Raw genomic sequence first — 21486 nt, forward strand, 5'->3', positions numbered from 1 at the left:
ACCAAGCTGCCAAATAAACAAAAGTAAATTGACCAATAAAATTTTGATTTAGGACATAGATGTTCCCATCCCCACAGACTCACACAGATCTGTGCTATGTTCAAGATGTTTTGACACAAAAAACTTTTTTTCCCCAAAACTTTGTTAGTAAAGAGGGATAGATGATACTTATATTTTTTTTTACTTATAGAAAAATCTCTGTACGGTTGCAGTCACTACTGGTGCTTCTTTGTATCCCTCACCAACCTCCGCCGTAGCTGCTAATGGCACTTAGCATTTTCCAACAGCTAAGTAATGCTCATGCAGCTCCACCCTGCTCAGCTCTCCTCTTGACAGTTTAGCTAAGCACAGAGGGCAATCTGCTCATTTAGTGACCTCTGTACCTTGATATATCTCCAAACCAGGGTTTGTGTAACCAAATATCTTTAGGTATAAACGATAATGAAAAAATCTGATGGCCATCTGTCATTTTCACAGCTTACACACACAGTTTCAACTTTATGCACAAAGAACATCACACAAGTCACTAAATCAATTAACAAAAGAAAAAAAAATGTCTGTCAGAGTATCATCTCTGATCTGGATGCTGATGGCTTTGGAGCGCTGAACCACTGCTGGGGATTATACCAGATCAAGTGATGTTCAGAGAGTCTTGTTCACTTCTGATCACTTCAATTGCTGAAAGTTATTTGAGACCAACAGCCAGACAATATGGATTATTTATTCAGCTTGATGAATATTTTTTCAACAGAATGAAAATGAAAAGCAAATATATGATGTTATTACATTTTTGTTTTTTGTTTTTGATGTAGTTAGTCAAAATTACAGTCAGCAAAAAAGTCTACTGCAAACTCTGCTCCAAACTATGGATATTTTAGCCCCCTCCTACCATATAATGTGTCCCTTCTTCTTCTACTGTTTTTTTTTTTTTTTTTTTCAGAATCAGCAAACAACGTATTGGTGGTCTACCTCCACCACCTGGTCTGAAGTATGATTTAGTCTTTGAGTTGCACCGCAACACAGCGCAGCATGAAAGTTCATCATAAAAGTGGTACCAGTTGGGAGTATCAACTGCTTTTACAAGTCCAACTACTTAACACTGGTTAAGTGTTAAGTAGTTCCAGCATCACTAACTGGAACACAGTGCACTAAATAATAAAATATTATTTAACAAAGTCTTGAGATCATATGTCTAAATAAATTTAAAATTGCTTGAATGATGAGTCATGAATCATTACAGCCCCATTTCTAACCCGACTGCGCTGCAGGTTTTAAATGAGTTAAGCTTGACAAAGAGGTGGTAATGAGCCAGTTATTGGTTCAGGTGTATTGTGGCAGTTTGACAGCCATGCAGCGGCACCACAGGTGCATGGCGGCCCAAGGGCACAACGACTGAGAAAGACACAGTGGGGATTCAAACCGGCATTGATTGACTGATTTTGTTAAATCTGTAAATGGTCTTAAAAAACAAGAAATCTGAATCTCATAACTAAACCAAAAATGTTATTAAGGTTCAAGAAAAATAGGATGAGTTTAGCGACTATGAATTGTTGCTGGTAATGTATGTTAACATAGGCACAGTGTTTGGATCCACATGAAGGCATCTCTGCAGACCATCGGACTCACAAGAACAAGTATTCACATGGCAGTATGTACCAGAAATCCTGTCAGCATCAACAGATACCGTTCCCAATATAGCTATTGGCTGTCATAAAGGTTGCTGGATTGCATCATTTCTTAATTTCTATAATTTGGTCATGTGTGATCTGGGGAGTAGAGGAAAGAAAATTCTACTTAGGACAAAAGCGTTTAAAATTACAATACATGGAACAATTTAAACTCCTAATAAACTTTAGGAAGTAATTTAGTCATGCTAACTAATGTAAATCATTTTCCTAAATCAACACTACAAGAATCAGTTTTAGAAAAGATCAAATTTAACTAATAGACAGTTATCAGCTTCTTGCTGGAGGGCAAAAAGCTGCTTGTTGATGATGACTACTATTTGTTTTAGCTCTTAAGTTGTCAGCATAAAGCACTACATCTTTAATATGGGCGTGATAAAAATTGTGTTTTGCTGCTAATTGTCAACACTATAACAATTAGATCATGACAACAACAACATGAACAAGAAAAAGTTTAAATTCAAAAAAATTTGATAGTGGAAGAAGGTTAGCTATGCTAGCTTGACAACTGATAGATAGAAATTAGGTAACAGTGGTTAAACATTGTCAGAAGTTGCACTTAAGAAACATTTCATGCAGATCATTTAGAGTTTATTCCATTTTCAAAACCCAAACAGAGTCTAAAAAAATTGAAGATATGGATAAATGCCTGCAGCGGATCTCTTGAGCTGAAATAACAGTGATCAACAGTTAAACTCTGTCTGTATGAAGGTGTTTGCCATGATTACATCACATGCTTAGTGGTACAATTAATGTGCTAAAAAACAAATTTCAGGCATTTTATACAAATATTCATAAACAGCCTGACATTATATGATCAAAACTTTGTTCAGATTTGTTCATTTACGTATTTTACGTTTCATTAAGTACTTACTAACCTGATTTTTGGAAGTACGAAATTCGTCCGACACAATATGGGGTGTATAGATACAAAGACAGAAAACCTGGCTTGTCAAATATTTGGAGATTAAAAACCTAATAATAATACTAATAATAATAATAGAGTAGATGATAAATATCCCCCAGCATTGCCAATTTTGAGCTGCAGGACAACCTAATAAGTCCAGTGCATCGTCACCAAATGATACAATCACCATCATGTCTGGATGCTCTGGGTCTAAAGCCCAGAGAAAGTGCCTCACATTATATTTGCTGCACATTCCACATATCATGCTAACAAAAGTTGTCTCAGACAGATCAATGGAGCTGGACTACTGAGAGTATTCATGCAATTAACCAAAACCACCATGACTAAGCTTCAATTGTGCCTTGTTATCTAACAAAAATTAGTAGCCAGAAACCTTTCACAGAGTCAAGGAGATACTGGAGATAAAACATTTAAAAAACGAATTCCCCCCACCCTCAACCTTCCTTTATGGGATCATATGAAACACATCCATGTTTTGCAAAGCAGTTTAGAACACCTTGTGGAATATTCTAAGATCAGACCCTGGGATGTTAATGTCAATTTTTCTGTTATTTCCCCCAAATAACTTCACAGAGCTGATGTGTGACTCGTTAGAAATAGTTTCATTTGTCTTCTTTTTCTCTAATGTTTGGAGGGCTATTCAAAAATATCTCACCAAATAATGCTGTGAGCTTCATTTAAGATGTTTGCTCTACTTCTGCATGCGAGCAGACAAAATGGAGAGCTGGAGCTAAATTGGTGAAGCAGAGTCAAAATGACACAGCAGAAAATGCTTCACAATCCTCCTAAGCAGTGTTGTTTGTTAAAAATTTAATAATTTATCACATTTGTTCTGTCCTATTAGTTATTGAATATAATGTTTCCTCCACCAGACTATATGAGACACTTCCCAAAAATACGTAAGTCTTTCATCACTAAAAGGAAAGAGTCTTTTCCACATCGCAGCAGACAGTCATTATGAGCCCCTGGTGAATTCTTCATTGTTTCAAAGCCCATCAGGAATTCCTTTGACTGAGGTTGTCAGTCTGTTTCTCCACGAAATCCTACAAAGATAACCAAATGTTAGTTACAGCTGTCCTCGTCTTACTGTATTTACATTAAAAGGTCAGATACATTACATCATTTTTACTCTACAAACCAGGTGACGAAAAATTAATGATGTATTTGTGGAGTTCATAATAATGCAGTAAAAAGTTAGTCAGCACCAGTTAAATTTTCATTAAGATGGAAAAAAACTATCCTGACTGACTTTCATCAAAAACAATTTAAATTAGCAATAAAATATCTGAAGATACTCTGAAGTGACAACATTAAGTGTTTTATTTTTATCCTTACTTTGATCATTTGCCCTTGTTTTAAACATACTTTAGGAACATTTGTTTTAATTAATTAAGCAACTACAAGTCATAAAATATACAGCTCATGAAATAATAAAATCAAACTTTTGTAGCTACCATTTTACTGTGGAAGTTTAAACTACAAATATTATTGTAAATTAATGGAGTCATGAATGGATTGATTTTAAACACAGTTTGACAAACTTTCAAATGCTTTTGTTAATTATTATTATTATTATTATTATTATTATTATTATTAGATTATTATGGAAACTGGACTGGATTGTAATGGACTGCAAAGATTTACTTGAATATAACTGAACTGAACCAAATGTTTTGTAAAGTTTCCTGAGGAGGAAATGTGACATAAACCTCATATTGAAATTTGTAACAACTTAATTCGATTGAAGAATGTCTATAAAATAAATATTCCCCGACCATAAATATTTTTTGACACAACCCTTTTTTGAGTGACGTGTGCTATCAGTAATTTTATTCCTAGCGCTTTTGTCTTGTCACATTTAAGAAATGTATCAATAATCTACTCAGTTTAATTTCTGTTACCTGCATTTATAATACGCAGACTTGGACTAGTCATCTTTGGTTAAATGTGAGAAAAAGCTAAGTTAGGGATTCCCTTACCTAATAAGTCCAGGCCACTGAGATGAAGGCGGGGTTTACGTTCTCATATTTTGGCCGGGCAGATCTGCGGCCTCTCGCAGTCTGAGCGCACCTCTAAATAAAAGATGGATGTAAGATTGGCATCAGAGGTTTAAGATGCAGGGTTTACTAAAAACAGCATGTGCATCAATGAGAAAATATGTTATGTTTGATGCGAGTCTGTTTATATGTACTATGCTTACTTGGATGCAGTTGTCCCCTTGTCTGACACACAGCTCTACTTTGCAGTGCAAGAAAACATTACCATTACCGCCAGTAAACTGGAAAGTATTGAACGAAAAAACATTTGATGTTCCCAGCCCATTTCCTTCCACTGCCACTGTTGGGTCTTTGGGATTAGGACAGCTGCTCGAAAAACAGAGAACCAACAAGTGAGGGGGTGGGTGGGATCAACGTTGATTTATTTTAGTTTATTTTAGAGCATCACTGCATGTCTCACCCGTTGATAATAAGATTGTATCTTAGGCCTGCAGTTGGCGAAGGTTGATCTGTTGCCCAGCAGGAGTCGGTTACCACAGCAACCCTGTCTTCCTCCAGTCCGTATGTCTTCAGCTCTACCCAGAGTCTCTGGTTCAGGTCAATGTCTGCGTCAGAATCGATGGGTTTTGTGAGGTCGTGGTTGGTGTAGGCCTCCATGGTCAGATTGTATTTCCATTCACCAGAAGAAATGTGCTGGATCACAGAGCTGGAATTCAGACAATTCACAAGTTAAAGGCTTCTGTATTCAGTGAAAAGTAAAGAGTGAGGCCCCTACACGCAGCACATACCTTTGTCTGAATCGGATGCTCAGTGTCTTCAAGTCTGGCTGGCTGTAATGACAGGAGAAGTCCATGTGCACCTTGTCATGCCGGGTGATCAATCCAAACATGGAGATATTCTGAGTCATGATGATGTTCTTGTAGATAATTTGGCTGTTGTTGGCCTACATGTTCACAGGAACATAAATATTGTTATTGCTCTGTGTATTTTATGTAACAAATGAGCCATTTGGATCAATTTTTGCAGAGTTAATGTGGATGTATGGTTTCCAAAAATGTGTAGAGATGAATTGATGACCAGATGTAATTTTCAACTACATCTAGGTAAATTTTGCTGACAAATGGATTTAGTAATTTATTTTTATTGAAAGTTTAAAGGCAAAAGTTGTTTATCCTGAGCTACCAACATTTCTGTATTTCCTTCCAGCTTTTTTGAATTTTCAAGCATTTGATGAAAAATTTGTTTCCTGAGATGATACCTACCTGAACCACTGTACCACAGGTATTCTGACTGCTGAAACTGAATGTCACCAAATGGGTCAAGTTGTCCAGTTGACCTCTACAGGACTGGTCGTTGAGGTGCAAGACAGAGTAGTCGATGCCTTTGTCCTCTAGCAGGCAGTTAGCCAGAGTTACTGTAGCAGCTTTGTCTGCGCAGACAGTCGGCTCACCTGAACATCAGAACAACAATGAGTACTTCAGATCAGTCAACCTCTTTGACTTTCTGGAAATGTCAGTTACATTGAAAAGACCAAGAGATGAGACAATATGAACGGGCGCCATGCCCAGCAGAATTTGACATTTCAAAATATATTTATTCAAAGGAAATATGGCAATTTATGATTACAACTCAATTTTTGGAAAAGGCTTTGAGGTTAGGATAAGGTGGGATTTTTGGCAGCATTGAAACTTATTAATTTTGCAGAACTGCAATGGAAATACGTTTCTTTGCATCACACTAGTGATCAACAACCAGATGTTGCCACTGATGCAAACCACACAGGAAGTAGTTAGAGGATGATGGCTGCTAGGTGTTTTTTAATAAATTATCACATGACAAACTCATTCCTGTGTGATTCTGAAAGCATTTCTTAATGAAAAGATAAGCATTTTGAATTTGTGTTTTTTTAACGTTAGCAAAACACTGACAATGTTTGTGCGGATTTGTAATGGAAATGCAGTTTCTGGTATTAGTGCTGTGTGATATTCAGGAGGTTTCACCTGTTTTATGATTATTTTGTTTATATTTTCCTGCTTCTGGTGCTTCAGTTTGACAGTTCTTTGACTTTTGCTTGCTGGATTGAAGATACTGTCCATGGATGCTTCACACAGTCACACCCACTAAAGCACACTGCACAGTAGTAGATCCACTGGTATGAAACAGTGATCTAATGATTCAGTTCTACTGACTAGACCAAATCAGTTCTTTTGAAAATATTTAATGTTTTTCAGGACCCTAAAACTTTTACTCCAAAAAAGTGATTAAGTGAATGTTTTAATTATGAAGACTTACCAGTGTTTTACTCCTTAGACAATAAATATTAATGCTATGTGGATTGTGAGGAAAATGTTCTGCCTCCTACTAGGTCGTTTTAGCTGAAATAGTGAGATGCTTCTTGTAGACATTTACCAGTCTGTGATATCTGGTTGGGGAAAGTTTGGCCAACTCCTCACTCTGAACTGGGAGATGTTTGGTGGGATTTTTACATTCAGCCTGTTTCACTCCACACAATCTCCATCTGATCAAGATTTGGGCTTTGACTCATTCCAGGACTTTCCCTTTTTCAATTTTAAGTCAACATCTGTTGGTCTTATTGGTAACTTTTTGGGTCATTGTCATGACACACAGTCCAGCTCCATTTCAGCTTTACTTTACTTCTTTTTATTCTTTTTGTTTTTTTCAGCTGGTCGCACATTTTGTTTTTCTTAGGCATTGTCTGGTCCAGGGTAGAATTCCTGGTGGATTGTTTGGTGTTGAGCTGCTGCAGCCAAGCATCATCAAACCACAACATATTCAGTTCTGGACATGACAGAACCATTCAAATCCTTTATCAAAACCATAAGCTGCAAGAATTTTCTTCTTCTTTGAAGGCCTCAGATCTGCCAGTGTTCACTTCCACTTCAACAGTGAGCAACATGTGAGGTTCAACAGGGCAAACCTTCTTCAAACTGCATCTTCTCATCATGTGTTCCTCAATTTTACTCTTGTATGAAACATCAATCATTTTAAGTTGGAATAAATATGATGTCCTAATTTACTCCTCAGCATAAATTTGAGATTTTAAATAATGAGCTATTGAAGGAATTTTGAAAAGATTTTTTTCACGGTTTTTATGTTGTATTTTATATTACTTAAAATTTGCCTTATTTTTAAAACTAATATTACATGTCCATGTGTTTACACACCGGTGAACTGCATAATGTTATAGGGTTTTTGAATTTGAATTTGTTTTATGTGTATGACCAAAACCGCAATGATTACCACCAAAAGGATTTTTCATCTGGAAACAATAATTATTTTTTTTACATTTCTTTTGCATTTGCAGAATGATTTGAAAGGTTGTTATTCAGATACCTCAGAGCTGACTTACCAAAGGAGTTTGTTGGTTTGTACTTGGATGCAAAAAGAGCCCTACAATGACAGCGGGGCTCACCGCTTGAGCTGTCCACACCACAGAACTCATGTGAACTGCAGAACATGTCCTGGCAGGTGGCCTGAGGAACAGCTGCAAACGCACAAGCATGAAGAAAACAGAAAAACTTTTTAAGTGGTGTCTTAGTGAATGAAGAAAATGCAGGTCAAACTGTTTTGCAAACACTGGCAGAAGTTCCTTCCTAAAATATTCTAAGGTTAAACTGTTTATTAGACTGTAAGCTTGGTTTTGCATTTTTATTTTAGTTTTGCTGAGCCTATGTTAGGTCAGTAAATGTAATGCAGCCTTGGAGGCAATGTTAGTATCGCACGATTCATAGTTTCATGTTCTGTTGTTGGTTATGGCTCTCGCTGCTCACTGCCTAGACATCGCTAAATGCTGTCTGTGCCAGAGCTAGAGGCTGGAAACCACACAATTCTTACGTTAGAACAACTCAGTTGTCAATGTAACTCACCTCTTACTGGGAGAAGTAAAGTTCATGCAAGAGAACCATTTTTCTTGTTGCGTAACTTCACCTACCTAAACACCTCCATCACACCGGAAGGCAACTTTTGTTGTGCCAACTACTGTGGCACATTTAGAAGATGGTCTCCATTTGTGATAATCTACATAAAATGTACACTGACAATTTAGCAAAGGGGAGCTGCAGTGGCGCAGGGGTAAAGTCTTAAATCTCAACGTGGTTCGATTCCCAGCCCCCCTATATATAAGGTACATATAGAATTATGTACTCTCTATGAACCAAACAACTTGATATTATAATTCAAAAAACCACCATGAGAAGTCACAATAGCAAGGCAACAAAACAGAACAAAAAAAATGAAAAAGTACCTCCAGCATTTTTAGAGCTCACAACACAGTACACAAAGAAAAGGAGAAAAGGACAGACTTACCACAACTGGTATGTGATCTCCAGTCCTCCACTGTTACATTGCTTTTGTATTTGCAGACCTCAGCATAACCCTTCAGAAAGTTGCATGGAAGGCCGTCCACTGCAGGGTATTTGCACAGGGTTTGAGTGCAGGCCTGAATGAAGGGCTCCGGGTCAACATATGAGTTACACTCAGTGAAGGAACCCTCCTGCAGAAGACTACACCTTTTCAAAGAAATGGGAAATCATTTTTAAGAGATGAGCTAACTCAAAATAATGTAATTTTATTGAACATAACTTTGGTTGTATGAAATCTACATTCACCATTTTGCAGTAGTGTTGCAGCTGCTTGTACTGTCAGCATCATCTTCATATTGTGTCTGGCAGCTTTGGAGAAACAAACAGAAGATAAATAAATATCAGGCTGTTACCTTTGTACTAGAAGACAGTGGTTACAGTGCAGTGATTGAGTCCAACTACAAAGCTGATGAATGAAGCTGAGTTCTGAGGAACCACACATTGTCATTAAAAACAGAGTGTGCATCCCACCCTGAATGCTCAATAGACAGAAATGTGTCCCTTTTCCCAATATTCCTATGGATATTATGAATGAGTTCTTACCCTGTGTCACTGTATTCAGATGATTTTTGCTCGTTTACAGTTGAGCTTGAATCACCACATAAACCCTGCATAGGAACTCCACTTGATCCTGGAGAGCAGGAGAGACTTATGAGAGAGCAGAGCTGCAGCAGCTGTAAATACACATTATGTAAACTGAACACAAGTCAGTCAATGAACCAACTGGAGAAATTCTACTACTGATCACAGTGTCTCTGGCTCAGATTTTAAGGAGAACAATGTGTTTTTAATGCTGGGCTGAAATCATCAGTCAGATCATGATCATCTAGAGCAGGGATCTCAAACTCCAGTCCTCAAGGGCCGCTGTCCTGCAGTGTTTAGATGTGCCACAGGTACAAAACGCTGCAATGAAATGACTTAATTACCTCCTCCTTGTGTAGATCAGTTCCCCACAGACTTGCTAATGACCTAAATATTCTAATCAGGTGTGGTGCAGCAGAGGCACATCTAAAGGTTGCAGGACTGCGGCCCTCGAGGACTGGAGTTTGAGACCCCTGATCTAGAGTGAGCGCTTTCTCAGCAGAAGGAAGCAGAATTAGTTTGGGTTGATGAAACCTCTTCAGTGTGTGTCAAGACATCCAAGCCTTTCCTCTGAAAATTATTAAATGATTAAAGGGAACTTTTATTGTCCTCTTCAATTGTTTCACACAATTCTGCACTGGTTATAATTTTACATCATCAAAATAAGGGATTTGTTTACAGAATTCAAAACTGATTTCTTAACTATGAGAATAACTCAATACCTTTTCCATACAAAACCACCATCCTTTAATCAAAGACTTAACATTAACAGTAAAACATGGAGGTTCTGCAACTCATTCATTTTTTGTTTCTTCTATTTGATTAAAGTAAAAGATTTGTGGTCCGCTGTTTTTTTATTGCTGGTTAACTTCTACAGAAAATTGTCTGTTTATTTTTTTTTTCTTTAGCATTTTTTAAATATGGATTTAATAATTAAAATTTACCAGCTACATAGATGGTATTTTTTTAAAACTAATAATATATTTTACATTTTAAATATATTTATTCTACATAAATGTAATTCTACTTGTTTTTTTCTTTTGTTTATGTCTATATTTAAACAATTGTTTCTCTAATTCACTGCTCAGTCTGATCTATCTATCTATCTATCTATCTATCTATCTATCTATCTATCTATCTATCTATCTATCTATCTATCTATCTATCTATCTATCTATCTATCTATCTATCTATCTATCTATCTATCTATCTATCTATCTATCTATCTATCTATCTATCTATCTATATATATATATATATATATATATATATATATATATATATATATATATATATATATATATATATACTCACTAAAGAATGAAAATAGAATAAATCAGTAAATCATCCACAGCCTGCAGCCATGACGTTTTACCTGTTAGATGAATTACTGCAGTATTGCCATCAAAGACAACAGACACTGTGTAGTTGGCGGCTTCGAACTTTGCAGACACACCAGTGTGGCTCTTGGTGAGCGCCACACTGTGGACTATCTGGGGCGTTGCATGTACTGTCAGGAATACATCATTTACCTTAACCACAAGAGAGGAGTGGAGAGAGAGAGAGGACACATTCCCTCATTTAGTTGTTTGCTCTTTTAGATACCAACAGTTTTTCAATTGAAATTCAATTAAAAAATTGAAAAATCAGTCCAGCTGCACAGCATCCAAATGAAGACCGAACGGATTTCCAAAAAAAGACTATTTTTTCCCAGAAAGGTAGGAAAATTTGAAATATTTGAAAGTTTGTCTTTTCATTAAATGCTCAAGTTTATCTATGTGATTTTCCCAAAGATCTACTGTTACAAGATGTTACAGGTAGACAAGCACATGTACATTAGTAAAAACCCATTAATTCTAGCATTTTTGAAAAAAATTTCTTTTTTATTGTATCAATATTGTGGCACTTCTTCAAAATATGTATGTGCTTTCCGAATATGTTACACATGACCTATTACACAAACATACAGAAAGAAAACAAAGTAATTTCTAAAGTTGCTCACCTTAACTTTGCTGCCTTGCTCTAAGGAAATCTGAGCACCTTCCCTGTCCAGCTGTAGGACGACACGGTCCAGAAAACTCAGATCTTTACGTTGTCTTTCTTTAAAAATTCCCAGCACATGGAGGCCTGGGAGAGATGAGGACCTCAGCAGAGAGTAGCCACAGCGGTCAGGGACAGACTGAAGTCTGCTAGTGAAGCCTATGACAGTAGAGCCGGTTACAGAACACACAGCGTTCATGGCACAGCTGGAGGGAACAAGAGGAGGCAGATAATCACAAACACTGAAACAATCAAGGTCAGAGATTTTCCTGATATGTTTGATTCTTACTGCAGGCAAAGAAAGACTCAGTTTAGAAGTTCATAACTGCATGATGTTAAATGATGTTCAAAGAAATGTCAAAAAACCCCTGGAAGAAGTACGTATGTGAATCTGGTCACTTTTTATTTCATTGTTTTTATATTGCATTGTTGATTTTTTATTTTTTTTTTATCATAAAGCACTTTTGGTAACATTTTATTTGAAGGGTTGTGCATAACACTGTCATTAACATAACACCTGTTATGAATATGAAGGAGTCTTCATGAATGTTTATGACTGTTGTCATGAAGTGTCATTCGTTAAATAATTACACTTTTAATGCAAAGTTTGCTCTTTTAATTGACTTTTAATGTAAGTTTTAATGCAACTTTGCATAAAACTTTAATTATTTAGCAAATAATGCTAAGTTGATACTTTTAATGCACATTTGCATTACAAGAGTCATTATTTACCAAAAGACACTTCATGAAGAACAGTCATAAACATTCATTAAGACTCCTTCATGTTCATGACCATTTCATGTTAGTGTTACGGACACCCCTTCAAATAAAGTGTTACAGAAAATTTTATTTTTTCTCTGTGAAATGTACAACATATATAAAAATTTCACATTATTTACCTACATTTTTCTAAGATCTTTCAAACTCATTTCTCATCAGAAACAAAATACTTTGAAATAAAATAATGTAACATCTAAGAAGCCAGGAGTCTGAACAATTCAGGGCTTTACTGTATGTAAATGTCTGGTTTTGAATGTATTCCAAAAGATCCGTTTGAGTTGTATTTCCTTTTCTCTGGATGTTTACCTCCCATCTCCCTGGCAATGCTCCATGGGGCCACAGTGACTGACAGCTGTTGCAGCTCCGTTAACGTCACAGGTTACTGTAGAACAGATTCTTGGGTCGTTCACCGTTGTGTTGGTCTCATAGACCAGACCTGGGGATATAAGAATAAAATTGAAAAAGTAATCATTTTGAAATCCTACAAATTTTTCTTTGATGTTTTGTACCTAACCTGAAAATCTGCATCCGCTCACGTCAGTAATAACGCCGCTGTTTGTCTCAGAGGTCTGGAAAGTCTGTTTAGAAACGGTGAGTCCGTTAACCTGAGCCACAGCCACCTGCAAAATACCAGAAAAGCACAAGAGCAAACCGTCTGTAGGCTGGTCTCTGAGTTCGCTCTGTTCTAATAAAACACCTTATTTTGAATAAATAAAGGGCATTCAAGTAAATCAGGAATTATTATTGATATTTTACTGATAAACTCATAATAAGATCTTAATGTGTGTCCAGTTTTCCGATTTTCATTACATAAAAACACCAACATACCACATTAATATCAGTGTATCCAGAATATGTCTTGATTGCCAGGATTGATTGTGCCCCAAAGTTTCCCAGTTCCACCTGTTCAACCTGGCAACACGTATTTAGTAAAAGAAAATTCCTTTAACAAAGTGTCTTCATTTAAAGCTTATACCTGGCAGTGACATACTCACCTGAGACTGCTGACTGTCCTTCAGTGGGATTACATTCACACATTTTCCAGCATATTTCAGGTTTGGCAGAAGCTTGTGAACTCCGGATCCAGTTGGTATTTCTCTGCTGAGCACAGACAGGCCGCCCCTGTCGGCCGTTCCACCGGACATCAGAATGCAGTCGTTTTGGATGCCCGGTCGGTATAAACCCTTAAAGCAAACTGAAAATCTGTCTGCATCGAAGCCCACCTGTCCAGCAGGGGGAGAAACGATGAGTGTAAAACTCTACTAAAATGAATGATTAAGATAAACTTGTTAGAATTTGAATTCTGAGCAAAAAGTCTGATTGTTTTTTTTGTTGTTTTTTTTTAGTGGCCCTAATCCTTGTGCACTCATAGATAATCTTTAAAATGTAAGTGTATGAATTATAAATTCAGTACTTTTTCAGTAGTTAAAACTTTATTGAATGTTTCAGGAGGTTTTTTGAAATAAGGAAAATGTTAACAGTCACACATGATTTCATTGCATACAATGTTTGTTAGTTGAAGCATTAGTATTTATCTGAAGTGTAAAATCTGATATTTCATTTTTGTGTACAAACAAGCATCCGTGCGTCTGTGCCAGATTTGGTGTCTTGCTTTAAAATGATATACAATATGCTGATCTATCAAATCAAAAGCTTAGACTAGCTTGTTAACTTCTGTCACTCTGTGGACTCTTTAACAAAAAAAACATTTCAATTGTTATACAAGCTTTTTATTCAGAGTGAAGCAAACAATACAGATGGGATTTAAAATAGTACTGGCTGGTTGATGTCATGGAATGAGCAACAATGTGTGGGAAATGTTGAAAGAAGTATTACTCACATATACTTTTTCATATTTCTGACCATAGTAGGTGATGGGGCAAGATGAGATGTTCATCTCTGCAGAGCTGGTAAAAGCCTGATGACTTGCAGATGCAGCTAATTATGCAGACAAAAACATTTTAAACATGTCATTCAAATAGTTTATCCATCCAAGAGGGAAAATATTCATGTTCTAAGTACAAAAATATATTTTTTGTTTTATTCATGGATTGCTGTCTCCTACTGGTGTCTATCTAAAATAGACAAATATCAGGTGACATGTTTCACACAAACCCTGTATTAGGAACATGGAAATGAACTAATCAGTAAAGCATCCAACCAAAGTGTTTTTCTGAATGAACTCAGGTCGATGTGTCTGAAACACGGAGCCTTCTTACCTGTCAGCATGCTGAATCCAATCAGGCAGAGCTTAAAGCACAACATGTTTATGGGTCTGAAACAATCACAGCAAACACACCTGGAAATTACATGTCATCCAAGGTATTTTCACTATTTTTAAATTCCATCATGTTTAATATGAACCAAAGGCAGTTTCTGATAAAGTTTTATTTGTCAAACGGAGCATGACAGCAAAACCTGTAATGATCTGCTTAGTAAAGTAAATCTGCTGGATCTCACTCAAATTATTCTGTGTCATGCTGACATCATTTTTATGTTATTTTCAGTATTTTAAACAGTTTGAACTTTTTTACAGTTGTCACTTTACACCCAGTAAGCTCCGTATATATATATATATATATATATATATATATATATATATATATATATATATATATATATATATATATATATATATATATATATATATATATATATATATATATATATAATTTTTATTTTTTTATTTTTCTAAAAATAATATTTCAAAAGTCCAAGGTAGCATTTGTATTCAGGTTCTGCTGACCTGGGGAGTTCTCAGTAGCGTTACACCACTGGTTTTAATCCCGGTGTGTGAATTCAATCTAATGTAGGTCTGTTTATGTTTATAAGGATGAAATAAAGAAAAATCAGATAACACCGATAGAGAGAAAAAAGCTAAGGAGATGGAAAAAAAAAGCATCTTTCAATACTATAAATGGACAGAAAATATTTCACTTTCAGCTGCTTAGGGATGATGTCATAGAACCAGGCCAACTTCAGTTCATTGTTCAATTAAATAATTGAACACAATCAGGTTGAAGAAGACTTAGGTCAGTAGGAATAAACACAGTCAGATAAATAACTAATAAAAATATCTGGATACAATTAGAGACAAATGTTTTTTGTCTGTTTCTCACCTTGTCCAGCTCAGTTTCTGAAGGGAAATCTCTGGATCGTCATGGGCTGACCTCCGACCCCAGCCCTGCGGTGTGGAGGACACACAACGCTCTGCCTGCTGTATATACCTGCTGCAGACTTGCTGCAGATTTCCCTTCCTTTCTTCACTGAGCTTTTTGTTTTCTCAAACCGGATTTTGGAAGGGGACATTCCACGTTCAAAACACTCTGCATTCAAGAGAGACTTTTAGTTGGGGGAGAGGATTACAATGTGACAATGTTAGGTGTCAAGTTTCATAATGCCTCACTGTGTGTGAATTGCTCTGATGGTTGTGTACTCTCAGATGGATTAGCAGGAAGTGACAGTGGTTATGAATTCTGCTGATGATTAGATCAGAATGTGTTTACAGAACTCTGAGGACCAGCTGGTAGTTTCCTCATAAGATTTATGTATACGTGGAGCAGTTTTGGAAAGACTTTTGATATTTCATCGTATGGAATTGCTTTAATATTTCTGTTGTATTATGCTCTGTAGAACAGAAACATCAAAGCCTTGAGCATAATTTATGAAACATGCAGTGTGGAACGCTGCAGGGCAGGAATGTGGTGGACAGACTGACTGTCTATGATTATTTTTACCCAACAAAGAAAACCTGATGAACAGTTCAGGTGTGGTCAAATCATTCATGCACAACATCAAGAAAGCTTATAATCATAACAAAACCAAACATTAGGAAACATGTCAGACAAACATGCACTACCTTCATTTTCACAACAAGACAGTACTCGGGCTCTGTCTGCGTGTGTGCGCTAGTGCGTGTGGGCGTGTGTGTGTGTGTGTGTGTGTATCAAGCTACTTCTTTCTACAATTGTATGTGTTATTTTTCATTTTATAGGCATTACATTTTTAAATTTGCCATCAGATTGATGATCCCCAACTAAACCTTTAATATAATAATTGACTCAAATGCACTGCAGGGTTTGAACATTTATATGCATGTGTTAGCTCACGTTGTGATGAATGCCATTTCTGTAGTTAGATGTTTACATACTTTACACTCATGCATACATCTCATTATTTGTTTACATCTCATTTATTTATTTTTCCAGGATGGAGAAATGTTATGACTGGAGAGACATTTAAAAGCAAAAGTTTAAATACACACTACTTTAATTTTATACAAAGACAACCTGAGTCTGTCATGATTAGCGGTGGTTGAGATACGGTGGACCCAGGTTGAAGTGAGAGAGATGATGATTTAATGGTGAAATGACAACAGACACAATTCCAGGCAGCACAGGTGAGCAGAAACAATGACTGTCACACTAGCTTGAGACTGATAACAGACACGACTTTCGACAAGCAGAATAGACAAGGACCCAACAGGGAAACACAGACACAGGTGGGGTTAAATACACCAGGGAGTAATCAAGGGAAAACAAGAGACAGCTGGAGACAATCAAGAGGCGGGCAGGACAACACAGAGACTCAACTGGACACAAAAACCTAATTAACACGCAGACAAAACCAAGTCCTCACAGAGTCAATGCAAAAAAAGAGATTCATCAAGTTCAAAACAAAATAGTATGTAGGGAAAACATTATTAAACATTTTTTGAATAGAGCCCCTCTGACTACATGAGGTAGGCTAAATGAGAAACTTGCTCATCCAAGAGGTCTTGGTGTAACCCAGGACATCAAAAACAGTACAGGCCTCAGTTCCCTCAGTCAGTTTTCATCATCAACAACTAGAAAGAGACTATTTTCAAGGCCAAAACTGTTACAATACAAAACTGTCCAAAGGGCCTGCATGACATTTGCCTTATCTTGAAATCTTGAAGATGTCTGGAATGATATTCTCTAAACTACTGAGAAAGAAGTCGAACCTTTCAGGAGTGTGTCCAGTTACATCACATAAAGAAAAAATAAATATGACAGTGAAACATGATGGTGGCCAGGAGCCGGTTTTCTGCTTCAGAAACTAAACATCATGCCAGACTTGTTCAAACCATGAGAGTGTTTAGCCTTCTTCATCCATTCCAAAAAATGTTTTGACTTGTGTTCTGGATCATTGTACTGTTGGACCAACTAAAGGGATCCAGTTGTAACAATAGATGTTATTTAAGAAATATTTGTTTTAGATGTTAAAAAGAACACAATAAAAACTGCTGACCTTTTGAATTTTATGAAATTAAATAAAAATATTGTCACATGGACATTGCCATGTTGCAATGCATTCTGGGTAAGTGACGTATTGCAGGTCCAATTGCACTAGCTCTGTCCAGTGGCTCTGTCCAATCAAACCATTATTAAGCCTCTTCAATTTGAACCGCAGCACATTGAAATCAATGGGATTGTAGAAATTACAACAGGTAATGAAGATGAGGACCAAACAGAGGAAGAGGACAGAGTTGGTTAAAGAAGCTGGTGTTTGTGCTGTTGCCACCTTCAGCTTTGCAATTGAAACAGTGAATGACATGTACCTCTGGTCAGACTGTGTGACCCGGTAAGTAGTTCATGGTCTAGTCTTCAGTCTGGTGTCAGGCCCATAGTTTCACATTCAGAACCAGCGGCAGTAGCAATAGCTTTGTTATCATTTAATAGAACTTCCAGTGTTTCTTGTCTTTGATGTTTCTCCCAGCATCTTTCACTCGCTAGCCAACGGCGGGGTTTAGGTGCTATGTGGATAAAACCAATCGGCACAGCATTTGGGTTTAGCTTGCGAGTAAAACAGCCACTTGTTGGGTCCTTCATAGGTTTTGTTTGTACAAATGACTGAAAGTCATCTGGAAAGAAATGTTGAGAGAAGAAAGGTGGGTCCTTCAGAAGTTGTGTTCACCTCTTTTCCACTGTGCTCTTTTTTGTTTTTATTTCATGTGGTAAGTGTTGTAGACTCACCTCACTATTTCTTTTTTTTTTTTAAATTGCAGCCAATAGTGATGCAGTGTGACATTATCTAAACTTACACCAGTCAGATGCAATGTGATAAACAACAACTCAGGTAAAGTCAGCCTTCCTGTGTTTACTCTGTAGATTCCATTACAGAAAGGACCAAACCCAGCATGCATTGCACAGGTGAAAAAATGGTGACCTCATTGGGTGTAAAATATAATATTTGTGAAGTAATTATGAGATTTTACGTGACACAAACAGCAATTTTCTTGACAGTAGGAAAATTACAACATATATATGTCAACATGTTCAACTGATCGCAAATCACTTTAAGCATAAAGCATGTCTGTACATCGTTAAAACCACACAATAAGTATGCTTCCACCTTGTTTATAAATAGTAAAGCAAAGAACGTTTCACCCAAATGAGCCAATCCACTAACTTAAATTACATTAGAGTTCTGTTTTTATCAATGACAGTCATGAAATATCATTTATACTCTATTTCTGTATTCATATATGGCTCATATGGATTCCATTTGACCCAGAGATAAATTGATATCTGCACAACAAATCCAGGATAGATTAATTAGAGGTAAAGGAAAAGAGGTCCTGCAATGACTGTGATGGTTAAAATATACGGAGGAAAAAAAAAATTCAAGTTTGACGACTCACTGAAGAAATTAAAATGAAAATGTATGGTCAAATTGTGGTTATTTGGAGATGAATAATTCATAAATTAATCATACATTGAATCTGGAATATCAAAACAAAGAAATGGAGTTGACAATGAACAGCAGAGAAATGCATCGAGAGTTCAGAACGTGTCCAGATTGTAAGTCTGTTTCCTCACTCTCTACATGATGTTGGCCTGAGAGGATCCGGCCTTCAGTATCTGCAGGGTGAAAATTAGTTTAATAGTTTTTCTAAACCAGGGAAAAAATAAGACATAGATCAATGGGTTTAAACAGGAGTTAAGATAAAACAAAAAAAAAGCAAAGGATGAAGCACTAAACTGGGTCTCCCCACCAGTAACTGAGAGAAAAAAGTATGGACATATGCATATCAAAAATGCAGCTGCAACAACCCCAAGTGTTCTGGCCGATTTGAGTTCAGATCTCTTAAAGTTACCTCTGACTGAACCCTGGAGGGAGACAGCTGCAACATGAGAGCGCATGGCCCGAGCCTGAGACACGGCCACCACAAACACTCTCACATACAGAATGACGATGATGGTGACAGGACCGATGAAGAAAAACAAGATGTCTATTATTCCACCAGTTTCATCAAATCCAACCACGCACTCTCCAATGCATGAATTAAACCTGCCTGGCTGTCCCAGATTTTCTTTAAAAACTATAAAGACACAGATGGCAGAAAACATCCAACACACCGAAATACACACACAAACCCTTTTATGTGTGACTGTGGTGGGATACTGGAAAGGGTTACAAACAGCTACATAGCAGTCCACTGATATGAGTACCATGTTCTCTACTGATGCAGATGTAATAACGTAATCAATGATGTAATACAGAACACACATGAAGTCACCAAGATACCAGCAGCCATCAATGAGAAGGAGCTGAAAAACTATGAGGAAACCCACCAAGAAATCTGAGACAGCCAAGGAGAGGAGGAGGATGTTGGTGGGCGTGTGGAGCTGCCTGGAGGAGAACAACAACATTATCAATATTCAAAGAAGAAATGTTATTCAGCAAAGAAAAACTTTTCAAAAGAGCCACCACCTCTCGCAACTTTCTATATTGTTCAAATAAATAATTACTTAAAGTGGGAGATAGAGATGATGACCAGCAGGTTAAGGGTCACAGTGAGCCAAGACACACAGGATAGTAAGCAGTACATGAGCACTGAGGTTGAATGAGGAAGCATGATCTTCCTGCAGGAGGAGTTGAGGAGTTGTGGGAAGCAGAGTTCAGCCTCCTCGAGGCTTCCCATGATCACAGACAGGAGGAAAGGTCTGCTCAGCGTCTGGCTGACGCTCAGTCTTTATCATCCTCTGAAGTGCCGGCGTGGAGGGTGAGCCTGCTGAGCAGACCCATGGGGTCTTATCACCACACAGACAGGACGGTTCTCCAGCAGATGGCTCCAGTGCTGCTGTTATTGGGAGCTGATCTAGTCTTGAATTTGTTCATTTAAAAATGAGCTCACAGTAAGTGAGTTCACCTCTGGAAGGATTTATTTCAGTCAATCTCTCTAACCTGTAGAAACTTCTCACTGCATCAACTAACACTACAAGACTTTGAAGACGTTCATTTACAACTGGAGCTGACATGTTTGTGACTGTACACATGCAGTCATTCATGAAGTGATAAAAAAATATATTGAACATGTTAAGGTTTTTTTTTTTTAAATATGAAATATATATATATATATATATATATATATATATATATATATATATATATATATATATATATATATATATATATATATATATATATATATATATATATAATAAATAAGGCAATTAGCAAAGACCTAATTTGTGAAATTTTTAATTCACAAAGAAAGTGAAACAAATTAGTAAAAGTTCACACTGACCCATGGACGGTCCATTCCACCGTCCATGGGTCAGTGGGAGGTTAAGTCTTGGAGGACCAGGGCTGATTCAAATAGTAAATTATTCCCTCTATTCCCTCTTAATTTCTGTCTGTGAGTTTTTGGCATCACCTGTCACAATAAACAATAAATCAATTAATCGCATGATAAATTAAAAGAAACTCAATAATTTTCATGTGCTTCATTTATCATTTTCTCGTTTCTCTCTCTTTTTACCAAAAACTAAATCAGAAAAGTCTTCAGTCTGGTGTTCTGGTCTCAACGATCCCTTTTGAAAGATAATTTTGTTCACAGAGACTTCATAATTAATTTTATTTGTTGTTTCTGTTGTGTTCTGAACACAGCCCATTCAGATGATTGCAATTCAACAAAACCTTGTTAATCAGCCCTCATTTGAAATCATGTGTGCTGAAGCAGGAGAATGTGCCTGGAGGACCAGGGCTGAAGAACATTGATCCAACTGAACTCATTACTCACCACTGACTCCTTCCTTTGTCTTCCATTACACTCCTTCCCCAAT

General features: G+C 36.9%; 2 protein-coding genes across 4 annotated transcripts; both read right to left on the reverse strand.

The window, feature by feature from the left end:
* Nucleotides 1-715: 715 nt before the first annotated feature.
* LOC122839451 (alpha-tectorin-like) lies at nucleotides 716-15685 on the reverse strand. Of its 3 annotated transcripts, none has more exons than XM_044131021.1 (19): nucleotides 15514-15680; nucleotides 14614-14669; nucleotides 14235-14332; nucleotides 13390-13617; nucleotides 13223-13297; nucleotides 12909-13014; nucleotides 12701-12830; nucleotides 11577-11820; nucleotides 10950-11106; nucleotides 9536-9623; nucleotides 9239-9301; nucleotides 8937-9139; nucleotides 7981-8115; nucleotides 5873-6060; nucleotides 5399-5553; nucleotides 5071-5316; nucleotides 4814-4976; nucleotides 4593-4685; nucleotides 716-3656 (listed from the first exon to the last, which is right to left on the reverse strand). In XM_044131021.1, the coding sequence occupies exons 2-18, from the start codon at nucleotides 14657-14659 to the stop codon at nucleotides 4593-4595; spliced, it is 2418 nt and encodes an 805-aa protein (XP_043986956.1). In that variant the 5' UTR covers nucleotides 14660-14669; nucleotides 15514-15680; the 3' UTR covers nucleotides 716-3656. The 3 variants fall into 3 exon arrangements, with proteins under 3 accessions (XP_043986956.1, XP_043986954.1, XP_043986957.1); XM_044131019.1 differs by having other exon boundaries at nucleotides 13223-13306; nucleotides 15514-15679; XM_044131022.1 differs by lacking the exons at nucleotides 716-3656; nucleotides 4593-4685; nucleotides 4814-4976 and having other exon boundaries at nucleotides 5151-5316; nucleotides 5399-5440; nucleotides 13223-13306; nucleotides 15514-15685.
* A 3554-nt stretch (nucleotides 15686-19239) lies between these two features.
* LOC122839453 (trace amine-associated receptor 13c-like) lies at nucleotides 19240-20342 on the reverse strand. The gene is made up of 2 exons (XM_044131023.1): nucleotides 20170-20342; nucleotides 19240-20050 (listed from the first exon to the last, which is right to left on the reverse strand). The coding sequence occupies exons 1-2, from the start codon at nucleotides 20340-20342 to the stop codon at nucleotides 19240-19242; spliced, it is 984 nt and encodes a 327-aa protein (XP_043986958.1).
* Between the last annotated feature and the right edge of the window lie 1144 nt (nucleotides 20343-21486).

Source organism: Gambusia affinis, linkage group LG11 (genome assembly GCF_019740435.1).
Source record: "Gambusia affinis linkage group LG11, SWU_Gaff_1.0, whole genome shotgun sequence".
NCBI classification, from domain to species: domain Eukaryota; kingdom Metazoa; phylum Chordata; class Actinopteri; order Cyprinodontiformes; family Poeciliidae; genus Gambusia; species Gambusia affinis.

Bases quoted from the DNA above. Each gene is read 5' to 3' on its own strand.
- LOC122839451 (XM_044131019.1), bottom strand. From the start codon at position 14,659: ATGTTGTGCTTTAAGCTCTGCCTGATTGGATTCAGCATGCTGACAG. The intron at 6,061-7,980 runs GTAAGTCAGCTC...TCTGATGTTCAG, and splicing joins CAAACCAACAAACTCCTTTG to GTGAGCCGACTGTCTGCGCA. The intron at 5,317-5,398 runs GTATGTGCTGCG...TCTGAATTCCAG, and splicing joins AGCATCCGATTCAGACAAAG to CTCTGTGATCCAGCACATTT.
- LOC122839453 (XM_044131023.1), bottom strand. From the start codon at position 20,342: ATGGGAAGCCTCGAGGAGGCTGAACTCTGCTTCCCACAACTCCTCAAC. The intron at 20,051-20,169 runs GTAATTATTTAT...GTTCTCCTCCAG, and splicing joins ATCTCTATCTCCCACTTTAA to GCAGCTCCACACGCCCACCA.